The sequence below is a fragment of the Cardiocondyla obscurior genome, linkage group LG11 (assembly GCF_019399895.1).
Source record: "Cardiocondyla obscurior isolate alpha-2009 linkage group LG11, Cobs3.1, whole genome shotgun sequence".
NCBI classification, from domain to species: domain Eukaryota; kingdom Metazoa; phylum Arthropoda; class Insecta; order Hymenoptera; family Formicidae; genus Cardiocondyla; species Cardiocondyla obscurior.
In genome coordinates, this window is record NC_091874.1 from 5,455,759 (window position 1) to 5,483,081 (window position 27,323).

Here is a 27,323-nt window from a genome sequence, read left to right on the forward strand (position 1 = left end):
TAAATCGCGCCGCAGCGCGAACGAGGCGGCAAGTTTTAGGAACTTCGCCGAGAGATATTCATTTGCGCCCGAATCTTATGGCTATTTCGTGACCGAAATGCCAGAGCGCGAAGTGAGCAAAAGAATTGACGGAGCCTTATCTGTCTTTCGTGCGACTCACTGTTAAACAAACGTAATTGCGATAGCGTGCGGCTTATCAGATTTCAGATTACTTTCGAGAAACGGCGCGCATCAGAAGTTAAATTTGCTTCGGGAAGTGCCGTAAATTTTTGTTAACTTTTTGAAGGCGGACGGAAAAGAAGTTCGGTAATTTCTGATACGGTATCAAGATGCGCCTGTTAATTATTAAAATCAAGGCGATGCCGAACGTTTAGCGGCGAAACGGTCGCGGTGCAAATTTCAAAATCTCCCGACGGATCTGCACATCACCTCCAGGCATAGTCCAACGACAACGGTACCTGTATTTACATAATTATTGGATGGGACGTTTGCTTTGTAGCTAATTCGCTGGATACCACTCAAGTGCACACGTCATCATCAAACGGACTGCGTTAGTCTGTACGATATTAACAACATTTATCGAAGCGGCAAAAATTTAACTTTATAATATGATACATTTATTAAGAATCGCTAGCTGGCAAATAATAAAAAAGAACTTTATCGTACACGTGTACGTAATTAAAAATACGAATTCAAGTCTATCACATATATGCTCGAGGAGGAAATAAAGGCGATAAAGCGGGGAAGTGCATAGATCAATTAAACTAGGTGAGAATCACCCTCGTTCTGTCTAATCCTCTCTTCGAGACGCGAACGTGCCGTCGCGTAAATGAAAATCATTTCGCATAAGATAAACGGCGCGTTATACGTCAAGCATCAAAAGGGATGAGCGCGGCTCTTAATCCATGAAAGTGGTGAGAAACCAGCGATGTTGCCTCTCGATATGAATATCTAATGGCCGTACTCGGACTCCAGTAGTCCGAATTACGGCCCCCCGGATGAGTGTGCAGGTTAGTCCAGTAGTAATGGAAAGCCGTTGATCAGCCCTTACTATGACGCTATTGCAGGTTATACACAGGATTATGCACTTTAGCATGGTTAATGCGTTAGAAGGTGCACGTTATACTGGATTAGTATAGCGAACTAATAACGATATTTGGCGGAGAGCTTAACGCGTCTTATTCCTTAGATTTCTTTTACTTATTACAAAAATGTGTTAATCCTTTAGAGTCCCTCTTAGAGTTTCTCTTTAGAAAAAATTATGCACGATTTTTACTTGAGCTCGATCTCAACACGTAATACATTTAAAATATACAAATATATATATATATACAATTTAAATAAAATTGTAAGTTGTAAAAAAAATTAACATAAAACGAAAGAATGTATTGACAAAATTTTTATTATTTCTGTTTCTTCTTTCTATTCCTCGCGCATTCCCTCTTTCTTTCTCACCCTTGTTAAGAGAAGTCGTTAAGAGACGAGTGATATTATATGTATATAAGAATTTGTAATTGTAGAAATGTAACGTAATTAGAGACGAGTCAACGAGATTGACACGATCGTGCTGAGCTTAATCGAGCTGTCTAAGGGACGAAGACGAGAGTCAGACGACAGATGATGGAAATCATAATGAATCTCGTCGTTTCGCCTCCGTCGCTCAGGAATGTGAAATTACGCCAAGAACCTGTCTAGCACGCTCGCTAATATATATCAGTGACTTCGATCTTCATTAATCTTCCACCCTTGATCGATCTCGAATATCTGGCGTTCTTCCGAGCACAATTTTCTTGTTTGCCGCTAACATAATCTAGCTCCCGGAATTCGCAATTCTACAAAATTATTAACTCGTTGCGAGACCGCTATTAATTTATTTGCATCCTCGACATTCGGCGATAATTAATCGCAACATCTCGGGAACGATTTATTTCGCCTTATCGCGCGAAATTACATACTTTTGAGATGCGTAACGTTTAAGCGTTCAAATTATTGTAAGTATTGCGATCAGAGCTCGAGATAAGTTTTAAGTAGCTTTTCATGTAACATTCGCGAAGGACCGATATCTCTTCTTTCAACCCCTTTGTTGACGGCCTCACCCTTTTGCCTCCGCCTCTCTTCGCGTGTCTGCCTGTTTCCCCTCTCGCTCATTGATCAAACACTATCTGTTTATCCCTACTTCTGAAACCGGAATTCCTTCGCGATAACTGCACCGAGCAAACACCGTGAAATACATCCTTCAGCACCACGATGCACTCTGATACGAAAACGACAAGTGAATGATCGCGATAATAATTATCGTTAAAGAGAATCGTATCTGTATACGTAAAAATAATTTAAAATGCCCGCAATTAATTATCACGCATAAATTCGAGAAAAGTTGTTTACTTCAGCTTTAACTAGTGGTCTAATTATTGTGCAATTAAAAGCGTTTGAGCATACACGAAATAAAACTCATGGGTAATCCTTGCAAGCAATAGCGAGCCTACTCGCTTGTATCTTCACCACGCGGACGCTCGTTGAGGGTACTTATACGTATACGTACAAACACGAAGAATGCGTTTCTCGTAAGCGTTCTACTGAAGACTGGGATTTGCTCATAAATATGTAAATTTCTCATGGGCATGTATAGAAGCGGCAAAATAAAAAGCGGGTTGAGGGCTGCCGATACGAATTCGATATTCAATTACAATCACGGCGAATTGTACTGAAAGGCGAATATAATTGTGATTTAACGCAAGATTCCACGCTGCGCGTTCTATCGCGATTTTCTTAACAAAATCATTTTTTATAGCATACGTATACTATGTATTTATATTAAGCGGTTAAAACAAAAATTATATAAAAAATACTTTCCAATAATAAAATAATGTAGAATCGTACGCGGTTAAATTCCTGGCACAAAACTCGACACGTTCAACTCGTCGCGTAAATATATTGGAGAAACAGAAAGCGGTATGAAAATTACAAAAAACTTCGAGAGGCCTGAAAGTGCCGAGAGAATATTACGTACAGTTTCCACCAGAGACTTTTAAATAAACGATATATTTCCTTCTTAACCCAAAGCTCTTTTTGCGCGTCTCTAGTAAAATAATTCTTTCCGGCGTAGTCTTATCACTTAAGCGCATTTTCGAAAGGGAATTCTTAAAGTAACATAAATATAAATAAATATAAATGTTAATATTTTGAGAACGTTAGGATATCTCAAATTTCTTGTTAATATTTCTCGTTAAATTAGTAGCGTTATTTTTATATTATTAAAATTATTAAAAATTTTCTTTTTGCATGGAAATAGTACGTGAGAAGTCTTTCTGTTTCATTTCTAACAGTCGACACACATTGGAAAGAAATTGGATTAAACAACGATCGATATGCGTAGTGCAGCTTTCCGATCAACATGCCTCTTAATTATTGCGGTTTAATGCATTTAGAGGATCACATTGCTCGCGGAGCGTTTGAATAGCGCACGTCAAATTCACGTCGGCTACAGCTCGGTGCTTCACGTTCGATATCCGTTCATTAACGTGGTACGTGAAACACATTTGAGTTTCTTTCGACGAGTATAATTGCGGTACGTTTGGAAGTAATATAATTATATGTTCTGAAACGTATGCACGGGTAAAGGTATCTACCTAATTGCTATAAAATACTGGATAAAGTATTATTTGCCATTCATCGGCAATTGCAAATAACGAAATGAAACGTACAAAAGATCCATTACCGCAATACGTTTGACCGACAATTGAATTCGAGTATAACCTCCGCTACGTTCTGTGATTTCAAATTTAATAACCGCATCTTGTCAAATTGGTGTACCAAAGAAATTTCTGTTATGAGGAAAGAATTATGTTTTACGTAAATTCGCGTTGTCATGCCGAAAACGTTTTACGCGTTTTCTGAATATTCAGCAATCTTAAATATTCAACGATGGAAAACAGAGCATTATTCATCTCTTGGTGCCGGCCGTCCGAAGCATACATCTATTTTTGCCACTCTAATACCATTCCAAATCGGTCAGCTTGATTTACAACACGAGAAATGAAGAAATTATTCTCGAAAGCTCGAGCATTTTGCTATCTTTGTTCCTTGTCATATTGACAATTTTATAACACTTGCCGTTTGTCTGACTTCCGGCCGTCAATTAATCTCGGACCTCGCATTACCGTGCTAGAACTTGATATTCCGACGCGTGATATACAATTCTACTCAATCCAATTAATATTTTATATTCAAAAACAATATAAATTAAAAAAAAATTTCAAACGATTTATTTTTTTGCGAGCTAACTGAATTCAATACGATACGATCGTACAACATGAGAATTAATTCGAAATAATCGGTTAGCAAATACTTTTGCGTCTGAGTGCGGATACTCGACAGGAATTTTCAATTTACGGTCAACATGGACGGCGCGACGCAATTCTAATATCCACCTGCATGCCGGTTGCTCGAATCAATTAACATATCGTGCTTTCGCACTAATGGTAGCACGTAGCGCATTCGTGCGATCGAACGAACACTGCGAGATCGCACTCTGCGCGACCATACTTTCCTCGACCGTACTCCGCGCGATCGTACTTTGCGTAATTGTACCGCACGACCGATTGTCATCCCGTAATCAGAAGTTAATTTAATTACACATGAAGTAATTTGCTAATTTCTTTTTACCCCGTCCACCATTACTAGCTTCAATAAACCATTCCCATCACGTCGTTATATAATTATTATTAGAAATTATTTTGCCAGTAAAGTGAGTCTAGTGTAACATTATTATTTATGATTAATAGTTGACAGTGCGATATAACTATGTATTTTGATACGTGTTAAGCTATATCGCGATATTAGATTAGTTATTATTATGCTAATACTAATAGACTTTAACGCCGCTTCATTATTAATATCGCTAAGAAGCATGAGATTATTATTGTTATCGCTGGTCATTATCATTACCATCATCGTTGGTACTCTCGGTACTGTTTCGCGTCAAAATCGGTTATTCACATCGACGAGCGTAATCGCTCCTGTGTCGATCCGGAAATTCGTACAAATCGACAGTGCGAATTTTCCGTTTTCCGCAGATACAATTCACGTGACACTAATTTCAGGCGAGTGACTGAATACGCATACATTGGTTACGCACGAATTAATTAGTCTCTATAATCGCGATAATGCGCGTTGCCAATTAGCCCTGTAATTTCTCGCAAAATTTTCATTCACAAAGTTTCGCGAGCAACGAACACAGGTACCTTTTATTGAGAGGTTGAAAGGAAAAAAGAACCCTTATTTATATAAATAAAAAGTAGTATCAAAAAAAAAAAATCTAGCGTTGTTCCTAACAATGTTCTCAATCATTAAAATAAAAGACTGAATTATACCTTTCACATTAATATTTCTTGATAGCGCCGTGATAATATAGCTGACTTTTCATTACATTTACATCCGCGATTCATCAAAACGCGCGAGCCTGAGCTATATTGGTATTACTACATTTGCATATGAATGCAATCCACCTTCCTATCGCAGAAGATAACTCATCCCAGAGTGAATATCCATTCAATAACGTCCCTCGATGCAACTATGTTGCGATGATTACCTTGTCGGACACCTTCTCATTGATGTCACGGCGGAATCGGCCAGCATCGTAAATGCACATATTTATTGTTTCAACACACGGCGGAATTGATGACCGTAAATAAATTTCCGCCACGTGTCTGTACTGAGAAGCTAAATGCGCGAAGAGAATGAGAAAACGATGCAGCGTATAATTACACTGAACGATAAAGTCATTGACCGAAGGTTTTCACGTAAAATAACGCACCCGAAGGTAAAATGATATAATAATGCGATAAATTAATATTATTGACCGCAATTTTGACAGTCAACGACTGTAATGCTTGTAACAATATCGACTTCGACGCTTACGATTTTTCTGACAAAAAAATGAATAATTGTAGCCAAAGGCCAATAGCAATTATATCGATATTGCAAAAATGTTTGAAAGTATATTTGTCTCCGGCACACATCGTTCGCATTCGATCAGGATTAAATTTCCGCGCATATACAAACAGACGCGGGCGCGGATGGATTCCACGTGGTATAGCTTGAATTGTAAGCGTCAGGGATTCGTGAAATAGCGGAAAGTCCAAAATCGCATACTAGCAGTCCATAACTAGGATTACGGCTGCAAGTTCCATCCGCGCGTCTGAACAGCTAGGTCTAATTAGTCGAGGGGCAGCGTTAAATCCGGAAATTACAATGCGCTGTAGGTGACAGATGCAAAAAGAAGATAGGGGACGTCGTACATTTTCTATCGAGATTCGTGGACCGAGCGCTTGCCAAATAGGAACCGTTATCGAAAGCTAAATCAATTTTTGGAGAACGTCATATAATTCTTTTTTAACACATGCACGCAACGCAAATAAAATTGCTGATCATTAATATACGATAATATAATTTAGAAATTTATATCAGCTACGATTATTAAAGAAACGCTTTTTGTTGCAGAACTTGAAGAACCAGATCATGACGACAAATCTGTGGGTCGAACAGGTGAGCGATAAATAATTTTCGTTCAAGTGTTATAGTTTAGATTATGTATGCTACGTCTATAATAAATCATACAATATTATTTATCGTGAATTTAATATCGGACGTGAGGTGTTTTAAAATGAATTGGTTCATATTCTTTTTGATTATAACGATACACAATACTTGATAGAAAGGATAGAATCAGAAGTGTAATTTGTTCAGTGCAATTGGACCGTGACTAACATTAAAACACCAGGAAGAGAAAATTAACGAGGTAACCGAGATGTTCGCGTTTAGGAAACAACGGCTATTTCGCTGCTCTGCGTTACACGAACGACAAATTACTTGTATTATACTTTATATGTATGCGTATCTACCTATGTGTCGGCGTGACGCTGTGGCCTTTTACTATAAAATACCGGGAAAGCAGCAAGCGGGATAAAGTAGGAGAAATTAGACAACGGGGTGGCGCACCATCGCGCATAATTGAAGAATAATTAAGGCGTCGATTAGCGCAACGGCGTGTTTCTTCAGCAAAGCGACACACAAAGCCTCCGGAACACCGTCGTTAACGGAGTTTAGAAATGTCTAGATGTTAATACGGTTTTCAGGAAAACGCTAATTACCTTCACAAGAATTTTTTTTTTCTTTTTTTTACGTAAGAGTTCCTTCAATTGCTACGTAACATTTTAATATTCCGATCTTTGCTCTTTCGTGAAATATCGTAAACTAAATAAAATGCCGAAAAACGTTTGGTAAAAAAATTCGAGCAATCTTATTTTTGATTAATACTATTTACTTTAACGAATAACTGTTCAAAATTATTTTTAACACTTTGCACCGGGCTAAGCAAACCATTTATTTCCAGTGAGATCGTTAACATTTTGACAACTTTACGTATGCGCTCTCTCAATTACAACGAAATTCGCTCACGCCGCATGCTGCGGAACAAAACGTGGCTTTGTGTGGCGTTGTATAGTTTCGTAGTTAAATCCGATAAAATCGCGGAGGTGCACATATGTCGGTACGTCGAACGTTACTCGTCGCAGCGCGAGAACGATTCGTACGTGGTCCATGCCGCTCGCGAATCCAGGTCCAGTCGGGGATGCAGCCCGTTTGCAGCGCGAGTTACATTTCTGTCTAAACGCGTGTTGTACGTGTACATGGCAAAGCATTCCCGGCGCGTCTCGCGGAGCGACGTGCCATCCTTCAACGTCGAAACCACCCTCCACCCTCGGAAAGCGAGGCTGGCCGCACTACACCCTCGCCTGCTGTTAGCGTCGGCGTGCAGCCTTGTCACTCCGCTTAGGATCGTGCCGAGTTCGTCGTTATGCCGCTCTTTTCATTTTTAATTCTTTAGATAGCTGACAAATCCTTTATCATGAATTACGAACAAAAGGCACAAACAGTGCCTTTTTCCTCCCAAAGTTTTTGTTCTATATGAACATTAATATCTTTTTTTAAAAAAATATAAAAAAAGAAGATAGAAATTAAAGAAACCTTTTTGGTTAAAAACGTGACAAGCATTTATTTTAAGTATTTTAATTTATATTTAGATTAAAAGTACCAATCGATCACTAATTGAGAGAAAACTTATTTTTATTTTTATTATAAATTAAGAACATGATTTTACTGATTTCCAGCAACTTAAAATGTAATTTTTAGATTTAGAATCTGTAGGTTTTACGTGCATACGCAGTTTCTGAATTTTTACTACGGGCATTTGTTTGCGAAGACTCGTAATAAAAAGTTTATTTCTTCTTTTATCTTTCCTACCGTTCATTCTCTTTCACGTCTATTTCATTGTTTATTCGTAAAGATAAAGCTTCATATAAAAGTTTGACATGTAAAGGACTCAACAATCGAAACGTAGAAAAATATGATTATCTTGATAAATCTCGTAGAACAAAAATATAAGACGCGCAAAAGTAATTGCATTTTTCATATATGTATGTAAAATATTCATTTTTACTTATACCATATTACCATTTTATTCTTTTATGATTTCTAAACTTCGGAAGAAGTAACATGTTGAAATATCGAGAGATTGGTCACATAACATTTTCCGATATGATCCACGAAGTTTCTTACATAATGCGGGAAGGCATGGCGGTACCTGTGCGAGTTACTCCGAAACGTCGAAATATCTGAGGGAGCTTTTCTCGTACATTTAAGTTGCCAGTTTAATTTCGCCGTAAAATCGACCTCGTACATATCGACGGAATCCGCAGGCGAAATTACTTCTCCTTGCCTGAGCACGAAAACGAATTAAACTACGCAGCGAGATATGTCGCCAGTTGGTCTGCGAACTTACTTAACTGTGCAAGTAATGGAACCGCAATTAAAAAAAAAAAATTAAAAAATACAAAATAAAAAAATAACAAAAAGGAAAAGACAAGATATCGCTAAACTGTCGATGCGGAAATATATCGCGCTCTTAACGAGGTGGCGTAGTGGAAGAACTAAATAATTAATCTGTCTTAATAAAAGTATAAAATTGTAGATAAATTGCGCACGAGCACGTTGACGTGGGATATTTGTATTGTAATTTTAGGATGCGACAGATTCGCGTCAGTATTCCCGTAACTAATTGACTAACGTTAACTTTTAATTAATTTTACTTTTTTTTTAACTTAATTCCAATAACATCTACATTATTTATGAGTGGCTATTTTATTTAACTCTCTTTCAATGCATTGTAAATTTGAGCTTTACGTTTAATATTTTGTGAAAGAAAAATGATATTCGAGCGCCTTTCGTTGGATTTCCTATTCAAGTAGTGGAACCGATATCTCGAATGAGAGAGAAGGCTTATCCTATAACAGAATCTCTCTCTTTTTTTTTTTTTTTTTTCGAATGGCTTAACCGGACGGCAGCCAATATGTCGAAAATAAATTGATAGCGACGGCACAACGTCGACAATCCTGTTATCTACAAATACTTTATCTGCCTTCTCGTTCAAACTTATTTGTATTTTTTTACGCTCGCGTATATAATAATTAATCTAGCTTAATTCACAAAAAAAAGTCCATAAATCATAATTGTTAAGTTTCTTTCTAAGTAAAAGTATAGCGAACAGTATTCATATTTATAATTACGCGCTAACTTCTTTTCGTTGCTTTAAACAATGTTTTCCATTTATTCCTTTTGTTCCCTTTATACAATTTTTTGATTGTTTAACTTTAAATTTCGCAGTTTTTCTTTTCATTTTTAATATTTCTTAATCACGTGCCATTTATTACGTATTCTTCTTTGTCGTTTCTTCACGATTCATATTCGTTTTAAATTTGTTACTTTTTATTAATTTTGAGCTTTGCGCTTCTTCATTATTTTACATTTGTGGCCATTACATTTCTCTTTGCTACCGCCTCGATTTCTCTTCTTTCGCTCTCTATCTATCGCTCACAATTCCCATTCTTTTTCTCTCCGCGTCTCTTTTTCCGCTCCATTATTTTCTTCTCGCTCTCATCACTGTCTGTACCTTCGCTTTTCCTCCATTTTTTTTTTTCTTGCACTTTGAGGTCGTTTGCTCTCATCGGTCTGGCTTTCGATTCTCCGTGTCGATACCGAGTAACAAAGTTAGCAGGCCGACGACGCATGTTACGCTCCAGGTGACTGATAATCTTTTATCCCACCCGCTTACCAGCCCAACGTCGTAGTACAAATAAATCGGGTTGCCAAACGAAACAGCGCAGACTTGCATTTCGACATCCCCGTTACCGTAGAAAGCTCGCGTTCGCCGGAAATGTACGCTGTCTAGAACGTACACGCGACACATATACCGACCGCTTACAATAAATCAGATTTTTCAGGTGGTTACAAGATTTCCCCGACGCGCCGAGTAAATTACCTCGTGACGTTGAGCAAACGTCGTTGCGCGTTTTGTAAATCTTTTTGTGGTGCGGTTTCCGCGTCTCGCAACGAGATTCATCTATTCGCATTGATTTATTGATTTAAATCTGCCTAGAAAGAATATTCCAATCGCAAAATGTGTGTTTTTTTTTTTTTTTTTCGTATTTCAATTCGGATAAAATATCGAGCGATGACGTTGCAATGTCGCGGTGGTATCTTTAGTAACTGCATCATTTGCGCCTGCAAATTTACTCTTGCGACTTTCGATACACGTGTATCGATAATGTCGGCGAGAAGATACCAAAGTTACCCTTCGCATTTTCCTAGCGGAAAGCACTGCCTTCATCATGTTCCGCGCGGACGAGAACTTTTGCGCCCGATCGGCGTATCAACGTTGCACCGTGAACCAAAACGGTTATCGCCACCTTCTATGAAGTCGATTTTTACGACGGCACGTTTCGAAGCATCGACTTTTAGCACGCCGTCTACCGGGGCGTTAAATAAAACAAGACCTGTCGTCGAATCGCAGGGGAGAACTGGTCCAGTTAGCCACGCGAAAGCTCGAGCGAGCTCTTCTGTTTAAACTTTATGTAGTTATGAGCTCCACCGGGATGCGTAAATATAACTTTTTCTCGGTCTTTTGCGCCGCTAGTTAGAGAGTTGAGAAACTTTTGGGAAACGAAAAGTCTTGAAATCGGTCATTCATCTCACGAAGCAAAGTACTTTTATTTTTAGATATTGACCGCTCGCGAATGCATCGCGAATTATTAGCAGGGCGCCCAGCTTTCCCAGCGTCCGTCTGGGATTTATTTTTTCCCTAATCAGCACGACGCAATCGCTGAAAGCGCCGTCGCTTATCAGGATCGCTTTTTAACTCCACGAGAGGAAACTTTACAACTCTCGATGACTCGCGCTCTTTTCCCGAGATCACCGATTCAATCCGTGAACGTTAATTGCCGCGTCGTAGCTCGAAATTCTCGGTGAAGCTTCATCTTCAAAACGAGAGATTGGTTTCGCGTAACTTTTCAGGCGGATGCCACCAGAATCGGGGCAAGAGGAGAAAGGATTGGGAGAGAGGAGAAGGGTGGAAAGCTGCATCGTCGCAGAGGGAGAAGCTGCATCGAGAGAGGTGTTATCGACTCCGCTCCCGAAAACAACTCCGACATTCCACCCTCTCCTGTTAGTTTCCCCTCTCATCTCACGGCAGAGTATGCCGAAAAACACATAAATCTAAACTTCATTTACGTTCGCCGACAGAAAAATGCAGCTTGCATATAAACATTTGTTTGTACGCCCGCTCCCGAATTTATTTTTGCTGATTGCAGCTACTCATAATCGCCGGAACAATTTTCGAATTTGTGTTGCAGCATTTTTCCAAGATTTCGAAGGCGGCTCGCGTTAAACTGGACCAGGTCAAATTGTCCGCGTTAAAATATTTTCATTTCATGTTACATTAATGTAAAGAGACAATTTACGTAATTGAAAAGTGAACGATAATGAACAATATTTAAATTTTATTTTAATGGCCTACAAATACTAAAGTTTTGGGTTACCCAAAATTGTTAATTAAAATCTGATTAAAAATTAATTTTATTACTGTGTTTAATATTGATTTAAAAATGCAAAAATGTGTTTTAATTTTTGTTAGAACGTTGAACTATCCTCAGATCTTTCAATACTCTGATTGAATTCTGTCTGAAAGAAATTCTCATTGGGTCCCGCACCATTTGCAAACTCTCGTCGCGATAATTGGCCGCTAATTAACGATCGCGGGGCAATCGAATTTTCACCAAGTTTCATCTCTCACTAGAGAAGATAGTTAACTCTCTCCACGAAGAAAATTATTCTTAACATGTTCTGCAAGGAACTCGAGTCATATTTTGATTGAATTTTTCATCAAGCTGTTAAGTTTTCTTTTCGTTAAAAACTTGGTGTCAATGTTAAAAAAAAAAAAAAAGACGAAATATACATAAATCGTAATAAAATTTTGTAACGTAAAAATGTTCATCGTTAAAACGTGTAAATGCGTGTTATTTAATATCGCGTAGCTTTCAATCAATTTAAATGTGTTTATAATAAATGAAATATACACTAAAAAGTATTAGTTTAGTTATTAAAAAATGTTAAAAAAAATAATAAATAGAGTGCGCAAAGCAATAATAATTTAACTATGTTTTTGGATGTAACGTAGTTTAGGCGTCACACAAATATTTCCATTGCATTGCTCGCCTGCATTTTCCAACTGCGTGACATAGCGATCCCGTCCGCTGGAATTTTAGGAAGCACATTTAGCTTCGGACGCGTCTGACGCAGTCGCCGAGTTTCGCCCATTTTCCCACATAAAAATGCTAATATTTATACACACGGGCCGCCGTGAAACTAGACATACTTTTTGCCACGACGCTGTCCAAATACGTAATTTACGACTGGCTCGTGACAACGGCGACATAAATGGTAAAATCTGCATGGATTTAGCTTAAGCGTTAATACGCGGTGCGACGCCCGCGCAGTATCATATTTTTTCGGACAGAAAGTTATTTGATTAATGCAAATGTCGTAGAGGTAGCAAATAAAATTTTTAACAAAATTAAATTTTAATATTTTCAACGAATTAGTTAATTTTCTTTCGCTCTCCGTTTTTTTTTCCGCTTAAAGAAATTCTCAAATTGAAAGAAGCGGAATTACGGGTAAAATCATAATTCGATATCTACTGACCATTAAAATAGGGCCACGATACGTGCTCCGTACGCTTCATATGTATATTTCGACGCTACAAAAATTTCAAGACGGTTCGGTTCTTTCTCTTTCTTGTTATCGAGAGATATCGTTCGCTCGAGGTACTGTGGAGATGGATTCATGCACATTCTTTTCCGCCATCCCGTTGTCCTCTCAACCTTTGAGATATCCTCTCGAAGGCTACTTGCTTCCCTCGAGCGAAATCCGTGAAATCTCGCGCAATCCCAATGCACAATTTTCTGCTTCGATATTTTCCGGCATACAGAGCACGTATGTTTCCTCTGGTTGCTCTCCTTGTAATATGCGCGCATGTACCGGCAAGTGTACGCCTATGTATATACGTGGAAGCGTGTCCGGGCGCAATCGAGCGACTGGGAAACGTCGAGGAACGAAAGGACGAATGAGTGAGGGAAAATTGTAGACTCAATGGGGTTGATGACCCTTGCTCGGCAAAGCTACCGTCAGCTCTTTCACGATCGGAATAGTTTTTGCCGACTGAATAATTTAAGAACTTAATTTCTTTTTTACTTCAAACGATTTATAATTCGCGACAAAAGCCCGTGTACAATTTCATTGTGAAGGAAAGTCTTTTAATTGTTAAGATGTACGTACGTTCCGAGACGTATGTCCGACCGTACTTCATTTTACCGCTTGATGCTTAATAGCGACAGGGATCATTATCGCGCGACACACCTCTTTTACTATTTAATTAGTAAAACGCGGTTAAACATCGCGTACAATCGATCATTCCGGCGTAATGCTCAGCGTAGGTGCAACGCGATGCGTGAAAATATGAATATTTACTTAACAAGGCCAGATGCTGGTTCATAAATCAACGTACTTCATAATCTATACGTACCCTCCAAACGCATAAGCCGTATAACGAGCCGTTGCGTCGCGCGCCGCGTATTAAATATATTAATAGCGGCATTAACGCAGGGCGTGAAAATAATTTATGATGCCGCCGAGTGTCAAACTCTGCAAAGCGCGCCAAATTTTTAACCGAAAAGACGTATGACGTAAAGCGCTTCGGACATAAATATGACGTACCACGCGGTGCTTTGTCACGGTATCATTTTATTTTTAATATAAAAATATTTCATATCTGTTGCTTAAAAATTGCATTTTTTACTATTAAATTTCTCATACGTGAAGTTTATATTGTTATTTTTAGAAAGAAAGATTATTTAAAAAAAAATAGAACTTTTTTTATAATTCCATATGACATTTATAAAATATATTCCTTTTCTTAATTACTTAAAAAATGTTAGTTAATTATTTTTAATTGAAATTTTGGCGAAAAGCACGTATTTGTGGAAACAGATATTTGAACTAATAAATTTCCCTGTAATTTTGAAATCTGCGGACATCAATGATCGAGCACCGAGTTTATCGAAATAATTGATCTATAGGTGGACTACTAATTAGTAACTATGATGCTTGAACTGTGGTTTACATTAACGACGGTACAACAGCACGTAGCCGCGAAGCCTGAGGATGTATACGTGCACGCATAACGTCGAACCGCTGAGTGCTTCGAGAATCTATGTGAATGTTTCGCGTAATTAGGGTGGCTGTCGTACGTACACATGTACCTCAATATGTCGTGACTAATAGACATGTAAATAGCCACAACCCTCAGCTATTTCCTTTCTATCTTACGCAAAGCAACAGATAAATGTCCTATTATAGTACGTAATAGCTTGGTTTCACGTCAAATAATTATGAATAAATTATGTAATAATTACAGTTTATTTTTAGAATGATTTATCGAGTGTGAGACTTTTCGATCGAATAACGATCGATTTCTCTGATTAAATATAAACTGTTCTAGTTTTTGTTTTTTAATATATCCGGTAATGAATAATTTGTGTAAATTAGTAAGCAAATTTCTTCATACTTAACATTTGTTACAGTTTTTAATTTACAATTTTATACGTTTTTTTAATTAAATTCTGAGTTAAAACGCAATTCTGTATTAATTGTGGCATTTTACGCGATCTAATAACATGCAAGAACGCAACAATAATACGTTTATATTTATTGTGTTGGTTGTTTCAAGTCATGGTACGACTACAAACTGCGATGGGAGCCGAAGGAGTATGGTGGAGTTCACATGTTACATGTACCGTCTGATCACATATGGCGACCCGACATAGTTCTCTACAACAAGTGAGTTCATCAGCTACGTCTTGTTTCCGATTTTGATTATTATGGATACACATTGATCTGATATATATCGTAGTGGCACAGCATGCTGCCGGGAGAGAAAGAGAGAGAGAGAAAGAGACATCGGAGGTCGAGCGAACACACGTTTAACACGTAACAGTTTTATGCGCTGATGCGTGATGCATTTACGCTCGGTATCAATAAATTAATTTTATTACTTTTTTTTTCTTTTATTATACGTGACAGACCAATGCACGATATTAATCACGATGATTTCAATTAAATTTTACACGGTATGTTATTTTATTATTTTGGGTAAATTGAAATAATAATTACGATTTATGTTCGCGGCGATTTACAACTATTTAGTTTTATTATAATCGTTCGGGTCAACAATTATAGACTTTAAAAATTAAATTGGCCGCAATTTGTTATTCATGACGGTAGTTAATTATTAAAATTGCATGGACTACTTATTTTTTTTTCTTTCAAAATTGCAGGAAAGTTGAAATAAGCTTCGCGCGACACGTGTATATTTATGTGGAGATTGTTTTATGTGTATTTTTACACTACCATCGATTAATCTAAATTAATTTAAATTCGTTACACAGTAAATCAATAGTGCATGTGCGTACTGGTATGCAACTGTTTGCGATGAATAATGAAGCTAAACGAAAAACGAGTGTCCACTCGACCTCGACAGGAGAGGTACCATTGTCGTGCATATTGCATTTCAAAGTAGGACGGTATATTCGATGCGGGCGGTACACCTCGCGCCGCGGCATCGCTTCAAAAGTTACGGAAAAATGTGAAGCAGCTCAATCGGTGGCAATTTTAAGGAAGCTCGTGAATCTTAAAACAGATTTTGTAAAACAAGTTGCGATCAATAATTAATTTTATGCAGGTAAAATCCAACGTGTACTTTAATAATTTAATCTCAACCATAAAAAGATGTGACGTATGAAAAAAAGATTGATTACGTTAAAATAAAATATATCTAAAATCACTTATTAAATTTTTATAAAAAGTAATCGACGAAATAAAAATTGTTTGACATATTTTTATAGTAAATATATTAATTTAAAAAATTCTTTTTACGTATAAATACTATTTTAATAGATATTTCTACTTAACAAGTCGATTCGTACTTATTGAAACTAGCGTGCAAGAATAGCAATATATCGAGTTTTATCAATGATCTCACGAGACTAACGCGAAATACTTTGATAGTTATAAATATTTTTATTAGTGCAATAAATACGATAGCGGAGGATGAAAGTTTATGATGATGTAGTAATATGGGCGAAATGTATTAAAGAATTTCTATCTCAAAGATTTTGACGATTCACGTGCTTCCTCGGTCCTTTGCCGAGCACCTAGTGGCCGTTGAATAAAACATGTGCCGAACGTTCTGCTACCACGGGCAATAACATTATTTATTGCGCGATAAATCGTGCCGGGAGAATTTTTATCATGATAATTGAGACATTTCCGGCTCTTACGAGCGAAGCGTTTGGCACACAGAATCGGTCCTATAACGGCGAGTTAAAGGCGCGAAACTGTGCGCCTTCTCTTATAATTACGTACTCAACCCTCAACATTTCCCACTGACAATGCCTGCACATATTTGCGTAACTTTTGCCGCTCTTGTCGCCTAACGAACGAGAGCTAACTTTACGCGAGCCTCTTCGCCTGATTGCCATGGAATTTGTAATTGGACCTACATTATTTCGCAATTAACACTCTAAAGCTTTCTTCCATTTATAATCTCGGTCTTGCAAACAAATCAAGATATACATTTAATTGAAGTTTATTATATTATATATTTTTAGTGAATCGTCTCGTATTGTAAAAATGCGATTATCTTGTTGATTAAAGTGTCGAAAAATGACGTTGTTCCATTACAAATCCTATGTTGGCTCACGCTCGTGTCGGGCATGCGAGCGATGTAGTCATCCCATAGATTATTATTCATATCGCATGAAACATGGGCGCTGCGGCGAAACGTTTGCGTGAATGAGTCCCGGCGAATGGGGCACCACGAGAGAGTCGCGAAGGAATGTTATATGCTGAACAGCCTCGATTCTCATATCGAAGAAATAATTGATTGCGTATTTGTTACGGAATACGAACCGAGGAAACACTCAGTTGTAGGCAATCTCTACCAAAAGCTATTTTCAGCTATTACTCAACGTTAAGCAAAAGTTCTCGTCTATTTGCCAGAATGTTACACGGTAGACTTGCACGCAAATAATGATTCGAATTAATTATCCGTAAATTTATCTAATAAATTTATCCAGTGAATATTTAACAATTAACAATACATACAGCATTGTTGTTCAAGATTAATATTCCGTTTGTATTCAAATTCGTAACACAATTTTATATAAATTTGAGAGTAAGAAAAATTTCCTACTTCTCTATGGCTTCCTATTCTATCGCTTGCAATCCACTTTTCTTAATGTGCATATTTTAGCGACTTGTGCTGCATTCTTTTCTTATTCATCTTTTACTTTTATGTAACACAACAAAGTGTTTTTACGAAGAGTAACGATTGATAACTTAAACGATAATAATACCTATTCTCAACGTGACAATTTTATTAAATTTTGAACAGCATATTATTTTGATGCTTATTCGTGCAAAATAAATTGAAATCGGCAGGCTCTAATTTCAATCAAAACAAAAAAAAATGGTAATTTATTTCTAATACCAGTTAAAAATTTAATCGATTTTACCAAAATATTCGTTATCAAATAATAGAAAAAACTATATCTTGCTATACATATATACTTATACGTATATACACCGAAGCAATCGATGCTAAACTTAATATTCGATGAGCATTTCTATTTTTTGAAACACAGATAATAGCTTTCGCGTTTTTACGCTTTTACGTAACAAAGAAAAAAAAATTTGCAGGCAAGATCTCTATTAATAAAATAGTTTACACATTTTATATCGATTTTATACTATTAATAATTCTCGTAAAAGCCTGCGCCTTCTGTTCGAGGTGAACGCATCGTTGATATTAAATCTACATACCATATATATACATATATAGTTCGTGAATATTAAGTACCATCGATATGAAGCGGAAAGTAAACGTTGTTCGTATCTACTCACGGAATATTTTAAATATTGTAGGCGTCGAAAAGCGCGTTTACGTCCAATATATTGCCAGTAAAAAAAAAATTTAGTTACTCATTGTATAGAATTAAAAAAATGCCGTTTGCTTAAACAATCAAATTTCAATAAGTACGTAATTCACCTTTTCAAGATTTCTGATATACATATAAAATTTTAAAGGGCTTTCAAATAAATCTAATTTAATAAAAACAATTTTTAGTTTAATAATAATTTAGTGGAAAAAAATGTTCTTTACCAACGTCGTGACAAAAAACGTTTAAATATCTATTGTACTTAGATACATGGTCCGCGCGATTCTAGTCCGATCAGTTACCCTTTCTTTACGAGTGATACAACTGTAACTCGCACATTCATTTACGTGCACGTTTTTCTGCCGGATAAAAAAGAGAAAAGAGAAACGTTCCCTGGTCCATAAACTATTCTCGCAGCAGCCACTCAACTTGGCGGCCGCAATTTATTGGAGGCGTTGTCAGAAAGCGAGTTCCGGACAGATATCTACTTAAAAAATGGATACGAAAGCGCAACGCATTCTTTCGGAAGCGACACATCTTCCAGCGCGAACTTTTCCTGAGCGACGGTTCGCGAGTGATCTGGATAAGGTATCAACGTACACATATATATTCTCTTGCGGTAGGAGAGATTGAAATTTTCGTACGTTGAAATTTAAGCGACGAAACTCGCTATCTCGTGTGTCCACGTTCTGGGTGAGAAACGCTTTCAAAAATTGAAACGCGGAGATACGCGGTAAATTGACGACTTGATATAAACTTGATATAAAAGAGGTCGTGTAAGTGTGTCGTGCTCGCGGGGAAAATCATTTTTCGTCGAAGAAGTCTTTGTGCGCGCGCGACGGGGTCAATAGCATTGTAAAATCGTGCAGGTGCCGGCTAGAACATTTATGAACTCATAGAACTTATATATCATCCACCTTTCCCCCGTTCTTATCGATAAAATGAAATATTGTGTAGCTGTCTTTAAGACTTTAATTGAGGGCCTCTATTACGTTGAATTCTTAATTACGGAGATGGCAGTCATTAACTCGAGTAAAGGCTCGGCTAAATGAGCCTTTTATCACACATTTTAGAGCCTGCGCGGCAAATCAGGCTGAATTTATCGAATGACTGATTTAATTTATTCGTCATTTGATTTTTGAGAGAGCCGGTTTCGCGCAAAAGCTATGTTAAATCCCGTCGCGAAATAAAGTTCAGTTTCGCACATATTTGCATTCGTTGCTAGTCGCCGACTCTAAAGGTTTTCCCATTCACCGTGTCCAAATATTCTCATTGGGCGTACCGTAAACTCTGCCGACAAAGAGCCGAGCAAAATGCGATATCACGAATCTTCGCGAAAGCATTGCCATGTGTTACGACCATATCATCTCCGAATTTATGCGTCAAATACCTATCTGTATAAGTAGAAAGTATAATTTTAACATTGCTGTTATATATGCCGCTTAATAACAGACAAGCGTTTAAATTTACAGTATTTAATATTTAAACTATTCGAATCGTGGTTTTATAAAAAAAAAAAATTTATCGTGAAATATTCCATCATTCACTAAAACGATAAGGCAAATAAAAATTTGAAATTCTTTAGCAAGATTAAATGTACTGCAGCAATAACTGTGAGATAAATGACAGTTCTCGCTACAGATATAACATTTTCCCAGCTATTAAGTCCATTTTTCTACTTGACTGTACTTAGATTCGCTTCTGTTTCACGTTTTTATTTGACGTTTCACAAAAATTAAGAGCATATAGGTTGCGTATGGCTTTTCCAATATTTCAATTTTCATAGAATCATAAACGCGGCGTGATCGATTGTGGGATCTTAAAATCGATATGGCGATTGTTTATTCGATTTTATCGCGAAAAGTTATTAACGCTATTTTCGACGCGTTTCCATCACGAAATACATAACATCATTGTTGCGTCAATAAAACTTTTACGCGGAGAGACATAATTTCCGGCGAGGCGATAAAAGCGACACGCTGTTAAGCAGCGATCGAAACGTGAATGCATATCGCGCGTTCCCGTCCAGGAGATACATTTAGGGATCAAGTTGCGATCAGTAATTGCAGTTAATTAAAAAAGATTGGAAACTGCGTACAGGGAATGCCAAATTATTTTTGCCGCGCGCTGAAGTGGGATATCAATTGTTCGGTCACGTTCGCGTACAATCAAATTTAGTTTAAGTAAAAAATCGTTCCCGCGTCTAACACTTTCTAGCAGAGAAAACCAGAAATATATGTCGCACTTTATGACCGCTTGCAAAATTCTCGATTATTTGATCGAGAAACGGATTAACCTGTGAGATTAAATATTTCTCGTGCGAGACCAAAGTTTTTCCAGTAAAATACTGTTAAATTAGTCAGATGCCGAATGCCCCGCGCGTGATTCTTTTATGCTCTATTCGTAATATCCTGACAGTGGAATTCTGATCAATCGACATACACTTGAAGCCTTATTATCTACGATTCCCTTTTGTAGCGAGATGCCGTTTCTCGAGGCGGAGCATCCGATTTCAATTATAATGCATTAACTGGCGTGAACTCGATTATGAAGTTGCCGAGTTATTATGCCGTGTCGAGTTAAGGGATCACGGCTGTGTAATAAAGCAGCGATAAACAACGATTAACATGCTTTACACGAAAGCGGCGAATTTACGCATACGTCTCGTGAATTCCCGCGTCGCCGGTATGATCGGGCGTTTACACAGTCAGCACTGTATACAGTAATAGTATTATATATTAGCAGATTTGTGTTAAATCAAGCGTTGGATATTGGATAAACGTCATGTTTACGTCACCTCACACTCTCGCGCAGTCGACTCCAGACAGATCGGAAGAGACGCGATCTGTTTGGTAACCATTATAAATTTATTCCCGTGCATACGAGAGAAGTAGCGAACGAAAGACTAATTAAAATACGAATCTACGTTTCAAAATGGATATTTTCGTGCTGCGCGTTCCAAGCTGCATAATAGATTTCGCGGCGTTAGGAACGCTTTATTGCGCTAAATTATTGTCGGTTATTAAACAATACTTGCAAGTTAGATGGAGGAGGGTGGTTCTCAGCATTATAAGCACAAGCATAAATTATATCCGACACGGATCGCCACCATTGTTGGCGTGATCGCATAGTGGTTACCGCGAGCCCGGGACAACGTTATTATATTCAGGGACCTGTGTGTGAAAGGGGTTAAACTCACCTCGGTCAGGAATGTCCCGAGGATCCGCGACCAACGGGATTGACGGTACGTGCTGCCAGGTGCACGTAGCATGAAATGCGAGATAACATACCTACGCATCCTCCGTCGCATACGTAAGCATCGCGTTCATGAATCGTTCACCGGCGTTCACACAAAATGACTAGCTCGAAAGTGCGCGATATTTATGTTCGCTTAATATTACTTTCAATTATTTAATCTATGAGAGAAATACGCTTGATGGTAGAATTCGCGAATTAGAAAAAACCGAAAAATTAATTAAATAACCGAATTAAGAGATCGCAGAAGTGCTTAGGGTTTATTTTACAGTTGTTCCAAAGATACCGCAACAACAATTATTTTGCCTTTTGATTTTGTAACGTTAAACAGTAGTTGAGAAAAATTGACCACCGTCACAAAATAATATACCTTTTTTTTATCTATACCAGAAGAAATCATGCGCGCGCTACTTGCGCGCTATTTCTTAAGAGACCTTAATTACAAATTTAAAAAAAAAAGTGCGACTTACCAATCTGCATACAGCGGAGTTGTAGTATTCTGCCGGTGTCTGTAACATAAAAAGAAATATATCAATGTAGACATTTTTTTAGTTTAAAAAATTAATTAAAAAAAAGTTAAAGTTTTTATTTAATAAATATTTTATTTAAAAAATTTATTCTCACCTAAAAGTTGCTCCGCCGATGCAGGATGCCCTTCCCGAGCCTGCTCCTCCTCTCAGATGGAACGTGTCGAGTCAGCTGCGTCGATCTGTAACAAAAAAAAATATATATAATTTAATAAACGTCAACAATAGAATCGATTATCAGCTAATTACAATGCGCAATTTTTTACGGATAGGATTTCTATATATTGCTAGTAATTCCAATCTTGTATATCGAGCAATCGTTCTTGTTTATTAAATGTATACCATTTTTAGCGGAGAATATTTTTATTAACTTTTGTTCGTTTGCTTTAAGAGAAAAAAATAATATCGAAATGCAGAGAAGTCTCTTGAAACAGACGACTCGATTACAAGTCGAGAGTTCAAGCATGAAACATCAAACGACCGCGTACTCCAAATATACTTTTATTCCGATTCGTGCCGTTCTGATCGTAAAGAATTTCCATATTACTAAAGCTAGTATCACTGTTATTATATTCATTTCTGAGTTTTCTTTTTCTAAAGGAGAAACAAAAAAAAATGTACTCGACGAAAACCGTGTGTAGTGTATTAATTATAAAAATTAAGGTAGCATATCTGTCGAGCTGATATTTTCACTTTTTTTTATCTAATTTACTTTGCTATCCTTTGCCATCTTGTACATTTGCCAATTGATCGGCAAACGGAGGAAGAAAGGTAAAGGAAAACGGGAAACATTGTTTAATTAAGAACCTCCAGCGTTTTCTTTTCTTCGGAAGACAGAAACGTCGACAGTAACGCCAATTTCCTGGGAGGTTTACGTTATTTAGAGAACTTATCGGTAACCCCGAACAAAACCGCGGCTCTTTTGTAAGAACTCCTTTGAAACGAACTGAGGAGTAAGATGTATCAAATTAAATTATTGCGTTTGTGAACAAAGTATAAGAAACAGTAATTTTAAATAAATGGATAATTAACGAAAGACTCTCGGCGTTAATAAATTATTAAGTACGTGACGCGGAAAAATGGGTTTTAAGATTTAAACGCAATTTGTCGCGCGTAAGTAATCAACAGTTATATAACATTTAATTAGCGACTCGATACAAAGTTATAAATTATATGTCCCATTTGAGAAATTAAATAAGCGTTATAACCGCGGGATCACAGTCTAAGTCTCGCTAATGACAACGGCAATCTTAAACTAGCCCATTAAGTTCTTAAGCGATCGATACCAACGCACACTTCTCCGAGAATTAATCTCGTCGTCAGTCAACACGGCGGTAAGTGAACTGAACGCGTCATTACCCCAATAACTTTACTCTCCGTTTGCCGCATTATTGGAAAGTTTTAATATTCAGAAATAATTTATATTTATAATGTATAAATTAACATTATGCGATAATATTCTATCTACCTTAAATTAAAGTTTAATTATAAATATTAACAATCCAATTTTGATCAATCGAATTACTCTTTTTTTTTTTTTTTTTTGTTCCGTTAATTTTTGTTTTGTTTTATTTAATTATGTTAATTATCCGATTAAAATAATTCCGTTGCATTATAAAGTATTTCGGTTTAGAGAAACCTATTTACTGAGTTTATTCTCACAATTACTAGAAAGCAAGCAGCACGCTTATTTGTTCGTCATAACAGTATTGCAGATGATTAAATACTTTGTGCCATTTCCCGTGACACAGCGGGAACAATTATCTCAAATGCACAAATTCGCGTTCATCCTCGTATATTGCGTAATTCGGAACAGGTCGTTTGATTCTAAAGTAATGAAGAATTCACTACTTCGATATTCGATTTTCCAGAAGAAGATAATGGTTAACATTTATCGTGATATAAAATTTATGATTGGCTCATTTCAGTTAAATTAAACTGTCAAGCCTGCAAATTGTTTATATTTTTCAGACGCGTGATCGTTGTTAATAATAACAATTAAAAATATATATAAACAATTACTAGTATGGTAATAAATTTAAATAAAATGAATAATAGCAATCTTTTTACAATCAAGACCATTCTTCCCGTGGATTATGTTATAAACGAAATGTATATTCATAATGGAAACCAATATTGCTCCATAGCGATAATGCTTCGTGGAGACTGCAGCTACACGATGCAATTATCGACCACTCGACGAACGTGTCAGGAACGTAATGAAGGAGATCAATGGATTTTCAATTGCCAGTATGGCACGGACTCGCGCCGGAACTTCGAAATAATGCCAGCGCGTTGTATAATTGACCGACATTATTTCCTGGTGCGAATTATAACGTGTCTCCCTACCACCGGTCCGCACGCGCTAATGAGATTCAGAGAATTAACAATCGATTTACGTGAACAAGTAGCATCAATGTCACATTACGCGTCTACAATGACAAATCAGATCCAAAAATATGGCGGTGCAATAAATCCCGCTTCGAAATCAAAATGTGATGGTCCAATAATTAGACATCTTATCGAGAGCGATATACGTAAGTCAGAAAAATATTATACAACGAAAAAATCTTTTTACAAGATAAAGGCAATTTATTATAAATGTTTGATAAAGACTTCTAATTGTATCGCTGTATTAATATTGAGAAAGTTGTACTGGAAACTAGAGTGAGCATACATCTTCATTATTACAGATATTTAATTAAAGTTGCTTATAATGTCGTAGATTATAATTACACTGTCTACGAGCAAATACTGCTCCTGTCCGAAATGCGAAACTGGTCTCCAATGGCTTAATTATAACTAGCTTTTCGCTTAATGAAAGAGATCTGAGTGCAGTGCGTTAAAAGTGCAATAAAAACTCCAAGACTGTCGTCTGCGCGTTTTATTCCACGTTATTAAAGTCTGTTTTTCTTCTGAAAACTACAACTGCACTAACGTTCCAAGGGAAAATCTTTTAGATCGTATTTGAATGTTATTTCCTTATCGAACTGATATACCGCGCGCGTTGTTTTCTCAATTGCCGCATCGTTATAAGATCCTCGCATAACTGAAAAGGATCCGACGTAGAAAGAATTTTTTTCAAAAAAAAATAGAGACGACAATATTAAAAAAATATCAATTCTTATATTCAAAGTATATCTATTTTACCCTTTATTTTATTCTTTACTAAATATTTATTAAACAATAGAATAAAACAAATTTTTCGTATTCTCTTTAATTAAGATTACTTGAGAAACGTATCTAGAAAGTACAATACGTCTAAGCGCGCGCTGCACGGATCGTAATAAAAATTCCGTTGTCGTTTTTCGGGCAATGGGATCAGCTCGTGCACGCGTGCACAACTTTTATACACGTAAAACTCGCGAACTCACCCCACCCGAACAGAAAGCGAGTTGGATTTAGATTCATGAGGTCCCGGCAGGCCTCCGTGGACACGCTCAACTTGACCGGACTACCGCCGGACTTGCTCCAAGCAACCGCGTAGAATGGAGAAGCACCCTGCGGAGAGACTAGTCGTAAAGAATATAAGCGGGGTGGTCTCTTACCGCGGGAGGTCGATATCCCAGGGCTAGAAGCGCCAGCCACCCTTTCGGTCGAGTACGTTTTGTAACGAACAAAAGGATTAGTTTTAGCCGTGACAAATGTCTCTTTCTAACTCTTTAAAATCTTACGACACGTCCCAGATTTTTTTCCGTATTTTAGAAAAATATATATCGCCTTTATTTTTTCAATTTCCTCGCGGCAACAAAAGTGTCTTCTTCCCCTTTCGCAATTACGTTCGCTAAGTACCTCTGAGTTAAAAGTAAAAGCTTACGTAATTTCACGCAAAAATATATTTTTAATTTAAATTAATGATTTTTTTTTTCTAGTTGCGATTATTATTTATATAAAATAACTAACGTTTATATATTTGCTCAGGTATCGAAATGGCCTATAAATATTTCGATATATGAATTTTTACGTCCGTTTGACGCTTCGTATCTCGACATGTTATGTGCCTTGTCGGTGATAAATTTTTCATTCGGGCATCTACGTACAAAATCTTGCGAAATGTAAGCACTCACGTTTGCTTCACAATGAGATTCGAAAGGGAGTATCGTGCGAATGCAAGATATATCGAAAGCACTCGCACTTTAAAAATGTTGTATGTATACATGCGGCATTAAAAGGAAGAAGCGATAAAAATTAGACAAATAAATTAATATATCATCTTAAAATCATTATATGTTTGCACCTAAATATTTCTGCAGGACGAAATTATTATCCCTAAAAATAAGAATCTAAAAAATTTTTCTTTCAAGTAATCAGAAAAAATAATATTATATATTTTCGCTGAAATAATCTATTTCAAAAGAAGCTGAACCAAATTTTCGGCATCGCAAATGTTGTCGATTTCACGCGTCAACCGGAGCTCTTCCCGGAAGTTTCGTCAGACCGTCTTTCCGTCACATGCACTTTCGGAAGTCCTCGCGCGACTTTAGTAGAAGAAAAGTTTCGAAGAGCTAGGATCTTCCTTGACAAATTTTATATCAGCGCGCCTAGTCGAGCGGGCGTCTGGCGGAAATTTATAGCACCCGGGGGAACAGTAGCTGGAACCGAAGGAAATAATCGACCCCGTGATTTGTGGAATTTTCGCTTGATCCTCACTTTATTCGAATCTTACTTCGTTACCGTCCATTGATGACATTATTTTCATAGTGGACCACTCTCAATTCGATTGTTAACATCAGTTTGTCAATTTTAAGATTAAATTCTCAACATCTCGATATTTTAACTTAAAATATTTTTTGAAAATCAAATAAAGATATATTATTTTTTTTAATTGGATTAAAAATAATTATGGAAAATTCACTCCATTACGGTTGATCTTTATTGGATAAACTGTGAGAGTTCCTCCGCTGTTACGAAAGATTACGAATCCATTTCGAGAAAATTCAATAACAATCACTATTTCAGAATGTCATCGTGTTGGACAAGTTAAGTAACGGACGTATATATCGATATTGTTTTAAAGTTACACGGGTTTTTCTTTTCTCAGATTCTCAAAGGTTTCACGCCGATGTCCTTTCTGTTCGTAGCAAGAAAGAGAAACGGG

The 27,323-nt window shown here is 37.0% G+C and overlaps 1 protein-coding gene across 4 annotated transcripts in view; it reads left to right on the forward strand.

Annotated features, from left to right (window-relative positions):
* Positions 1–27,323, forward strand: part of Nachralpha4 (nicotinic acetylcholine receptor alpha4) — a 119,140-nt gene that overhangs the window by 34,032 nt on the left and 57,785 nt on the right. For all 4 annotated transcript variants that reach the window (XM_070663485.1, XM_070663483.1, XM_070663487.1 and 1 more), the window contains exons 3-4: positions 6,502–6,546; positions 15,176–15,285. In XM_070663485.1, coding sequence (XP_070519586.1) covers positions 6,502–6,546; positions 15,176–15,285 — 155 coding nt within the window. The remainder of the gene's footprint in view (positions 1–6,501; positions 6,547–15,175; positions 15,286–27,323) is intronic.